This window comes from Physeter macrocephalus, chromosome 17 (genome assembly GCF_002837175.3).
Source record: "Physeter macrocephalus isolate SW-GA chromosome 17, ASM283717v5, whole genome shotgun sequence".
Classification (NCBI taxonomy): domain Eukaryota; kingdom Metazoa; phylum Chordata; class Mammalia; order Artiodactyla; family Physeteridae; genus Physeter; species Physeter macrocephalus.
Window position 1 is genome coordinate 41,613,985 of NC_041230.1, and position 5,063 is coordinate 41,619,047.

Consider the following 5,063-nt stretch of genomic DNA (forward strand, 5'->3'; position numbering starts at 1 on the left):
CGTAGAGAAGTTCCTTTAGCATTTGTGGTAGAGCTGGTTTGGTGGTGCTGAATTCTCTTAGCTTTTGCTTGTCTGTAAAGCTTTTGATTTCTCTATCGAATCTGAATGAGATCCTTGCCAGGTAGAGTAATCTTGGTTGTAAGTTCTTCCCTTTCATGACTTTAAGTATATCATGCCACTCACTTCTGGCTTGTAGAGTTTCTGCTGAGAAATCAGCTGTTAACCTTACGGGAGTTCCCTTGTATGTTATTTGTTGTTTTTCCCTTGCTGCTTTCAATAATTTTTCTTTGTCTTTAATTTTTGCCAGTTTGATTACTATGTGACTCAGCGTGTTTCTCTTTGGGTTTATTCTGGATGGCACTCTCTGCGCTTCCTGGACTTGGATGGCTCTTTCCTTTCCCATGTTAGGGAAGTTTTTTGACTATAATCTCTTCATATATTTTCTCGGGTTCTTTCTCTCTCTCTTCTCCTTCTGGGACCCCTATAATGCGAATGTTGGTGCTTTTAATGTTGTCCCAGAGGTCTCTTAGGCTGTCTTCATTTCTTTTCATTCTTTTTTCTTTATTCTGTTCCACAGCAGTGAATTCCACCATTCTGTCTTCCAGGTCACTTATCCGTTCTTCTGCCTCAGTTATTCTGCTATTGATTCCTTCTAGTGTAGTTTTCATTTCAGTTATTGTATTGTTCATCTCTGTTTGTTTGTTCTTTAATTCTTCTAGGTGTTCTTTAATTCTTCTAGGTCTTTGTTAAACAATTCTTGCATTTCCTCGATCTTTGGCTCCATTCTTTTTCTGAGGTCCTGGGTCATCTTCACTATCATTATTCTGAATTTTTTTTCTGGAAGGTTGGCTATCTCCACTTCATTTAGTTGTTTTTCTAGGTTTTTATCTTGTTCCTTCATCTGGTACATAGCCCTCTGCCTTTTCGTCTTGTCTGTCTTTCTGTGAATGTGGTGTTTGTTCCACAGGCTGCAGGTTGTAGTTCTTCTTGCTTCTGCTCTAATGTCTTCTTATTATTTAATTATATTATATTTAGTGCTTCAAATGAGGAGGAAGCTTTATTCACCTGCCCCACTTTTTCAGCAGCAGCAAACCCTTCTGACAGCTCCTCTTACTCACTATCTCAACTCTCCTTTTGTCTGTCTTCCCTTTTCCCCCACAAACCTAAAAAAAAAAAAAAAAAAAAAAGCCCATTTTGACAATGTTGACTGAAGAAAATCATCCTGCTTCTGCCTATTTTTTTTATAAATTTATTTATTTATTGGCTGCATTGGGTCTTCGTTGCTGCACATGGGCTTTCTCTAGTTGTGGCGAGTGGGGCCACTCTTCGTTGCGGTGCGCAGGCTTCTCATTGCGGTGGCTTATCTTGTTGTGAAGCATGGGCTCTAGGTGCACGGGCTTCAGTAGTTGTGGTTTGTGCTCTCTAAAGCACAGGCTCAGTAGTTGTGGCACACGGGCTTAGTTGCTTCATGGCATGTGCGATCTTCCCGAACCCATGTCGCCTGCATTGGCAGGCTGATTCTTAACCACTGCACCACCAGGGAAGCCCTACCTATTTTTTTTTAGGTAGCATGTCTTGGGAATTCCCTGGCAGGCCGCTGGTTGGGGATTTGCGCTTCCACTGCAGAGGGCCCAGGTTCAATCCCTGGTCTGGGAACTAAGATCCTGCAAGACGTGCAGTGCGGCCAAAACAACAACAACAACAAAAGCATGTCTCAATATGTAAAATTAGAGTATATATTTCTTCAATGGACTTCCCTGGTGGTACAGTGGTTAAGAATCCGCCTGCCAATGCAGGGGACACGGGTTCAAGCCCTGGTCAGGGAAGATCCCACATGCTGCGGAGCAACTAAGCCCGTGCGCCACAACTACTGAGCCTGTGGGCCATAACTACTGAAGCCCACGCGCCTAGAGCCCATGCTCTGCAACAAGAGAAGCCATCACAATGAGAAGCCTGCACGCCACAATGAAGAGTAGCCCCCACTCGCTGCAACTAGAGAAAGCCCGAGTGCAGTAATGAAGACCCAAAGCAGCCAAAAAAAATAAGTAAAATACATAAATTAAAAAAAAAAGAATAATCGTGTTTACTCTGGATCTGCTTTCAGTGGTAATGGAAAGTAGATGTTCCCTGTTGTCTCTGCTGGCTGGCATTGTGTTACACTGGGGAGAAACTGAGCTACAGTAGTTTCAACAAAGACTTTTGTTTTCCTTAAAGGGAAATCTGAAGTGTAGACTCTCCAAAAGAGTCTACAGGTAAAGGACTAGAAATATTAAGAGAATTTTGCAATGTTGCTGAATACTGGATTACTATACTAAAGCTAACTGTATTTTTTCAGATCAGTAACATTCAGTTAGAAGTTTAGATATAAAGAAAAAACATATAATAGCCAAGCATCTAGGAGTACATGTAACCAAAGATATATAAAACTTCTATGGAGACAGCTATAAAGTTTTATTAAGCAACATTAAAGAAAGGCTAAGTAAATGGTGAGATCTACCATGATTCAGCCGATGTTACACTTTCTGCTCTAAAATGGCAAATAAGGCATCCTCACTGACCTTCCTGGCTACAGCTGGAGTGGCATTAAATAAGACCAACCTCCACCGGCAAACGTCCAATTGGATGGCAACTGTGTCTCACTCATATCTTCATTCCTGCTATTTACACCTCAGTCCCAAAGTATAAAACTGAAATTGGGTGGTCGTCAGGTCTAAGGTCGCTCTGTAACTGATCCAACCTCCTATAAATCCTGTGCATCAGGAGTAACCCTATTCAATTTAATGGTCCACAGGGGTGGGACCATAACTGACTTTAAATACTCTAACTCCTGAGCCTGGCAGCACACAGTCGGCATTTAATAAAGATTTATTGAATGTGGTTGAATTAAGCTGTAAGTGGGGTATTCTCTGGAAATTGGACTAAGTTACTGGCATAAACAGAGATTATCGCAGGGTTGGACTTCCAGTTCGAAAGCAATGACCTCCTAATCCTTGGGGCCATGTCCAGTGCTCTGGGTCTGTTTTCTCAGAGAGGTTTGCTGCCTCCCACCTCCTGCCATGTGGTATTTCAAGTACTTCCTTCTTGAACATGAACTCTTGAACTGAGGGAAATACACAGGGTGGGAAACTTGAGAGGTTCAATATACTTTTGAACAGAAAAGTTTGTTCTGATTTCCAAACGTCCCTCACTTTTGATCTTGGCATGAGACTTAAACTTATTCCTTCTTTCCAGATTCATTTGCTCTTGGGTCAGTCGTTGTCTAACCTGGTTATCCATTCTCCCTACTGTATGGAAGAGGTGAAAATAAATTCTGTCCATTTGCAGAACAGCTTGTGAAAGTAATAATGGTTATGGAGAGCCTGTGATTCACAGAGTTTATAATGATATCAAAGGTCAACTCTTGTTAAAACAATGGCTCAAACTACTAAAGTGCAATAACTTTATGTAAGTAATTTTGATAAAATCCTTTGTTCCCAGTAGGTCATAGATGAGGTAACAAGGAACTTTAGCAAAGCAATTCTCAGTCTGCAAGCTCACGAAAAACTACAGAAAGCTTGTGAAGTCCTCGAGAAACTGGCAGCCTTTATCCCAGGCTTTTCTGAGTCAGCTCAGGTAAGCAGAGGGTGACTGGGGGGGGAAGTCGCCCTTCTTCTATGAAGAAGAGGAAAATGAAAAAGAGAAAAAAATAGTAAAAGAAAAATATATCATCTGGAGATTGTGCCCTGTGCAGAATTTAGCGTTATAAAACGATTTTATGGAGACTCAAATATTAGCAAGTGTATCTGTACCTTCAGATCTGAAGATTGTAAATAAATTGATCAGTAGTGACTTTCTCAGATATGCTGTGTTTATTTTCTTCTGTCCATTTATCAGGTTACTGCCTTTCTGATACATTTGTTAGGAGAAATCATGAGGGACAAAAACAGATCCACTTTTTGCCATAGATAGAGAAGGGCAGCCTTGAAGCAGGCGTCAAAAATCCATCCCCCGGGGCTTCCCTGGTGGCGCAGTGGTTGAGAGTCCACCTGCCGGTTCAGGGGACACGGGTTCGTGCCCCAGTCCGGAAAGATCGCACATGCCGCAGAGCGGCTGGGCCCGTGAGCACCATGGCCGCTGAGCCTGCGCATCCGGAACCTGTGCTCCGCAACGGGAGAGGTCACAATAGTGAGAGGCCCGCATGATGAAAAAAAAAAAATCCATCCCCTGTATTAGTATTTGTGGGAACCATATTTGCCAGTGTTACTTCCCCATAACTATTCATGCCTCTTTCCACTCCTTACACATTAGTAAAATAAGGTGGTAGGATTACTGAGAATTTTATTTTATTTATTTATTTTTGGCTGTGTTGAGGCTTCATCGCTGCACGCGGGCTTTCTCTAGTTGCAGCAAGCGATGGCTGCTCTTCGTTGCGGTGCACAGGCTTCTAGCTGTGGCTTCTCTTGTTGTGGAGCACGGGGTCCAGGTGCACAGGCTTCAGCAGTTGCAGCACACGGGCTCCGTAGCTGTGGCGCACAGGCTTAGTAGCTCTGCGACGTGTGGGATCTTCCTGGACCAGGTATCAAACCCATGTACCCTGCATTGGCAGGCGGATTCTTTTTTTTTTTTTAACATCTTTATTGGAGTGTAATTGCTTTACAGTGTTGTGTTAGTTTCTGCTGTATAACAGAGTGAATCAGCTATATGCATACGTATATCCCTATATCCCCTACCTCTTGCGTCTCCCTCCCACCCTCATCCCACCCCTCTAGGTGGTCTCTAAGCACCGAGATGATCTCCCTGTGCTATGCAGCTGCTTCGCACTAGCTATCTGTTTTACATTTGGTATTGTATAAATGTCAGTGCTACTCTCTCACTTCGTCCCAGCTTACCCTTCCCCCTCCCCGTGTCTCAAGTCCATTCTTTATGTCTGTGTCTTTATTCCTCTCCTGCCCATAGGTTCATCAGAACCATTTATTTTTTAGATTCCATATATATGTGGTAGCATACGGTATTTGTTTTTCTCTTTCTGACTTACTTCACTCTGTATGATAGTCTCTAGGTCCATCCACCTCACTGCAAATAAC

The 5,063-nt window shown here is 42.8% G+C and overlaps 1 protein-coding gene across 1 annotated transcript in view; it reads left to right on the plus strand.

The window, feature by feature from the left end:
* PKD1L3 (polycystin 1 like 3, transient receptor potential channel interacting) overlaps nt 1-5,063 on the plus strand; it is a 74,309-nt gene that overhangs the window by 17,081 nt on the left and 52,165 nt on the right. The window contains 1 exon segment of the mRNA XM_055078918.1: nt 3,481-3,612. Within this exon segment, the coding sequence (XP_054934893.1) occupies nt 3,481-3,612 (132 nt within the window).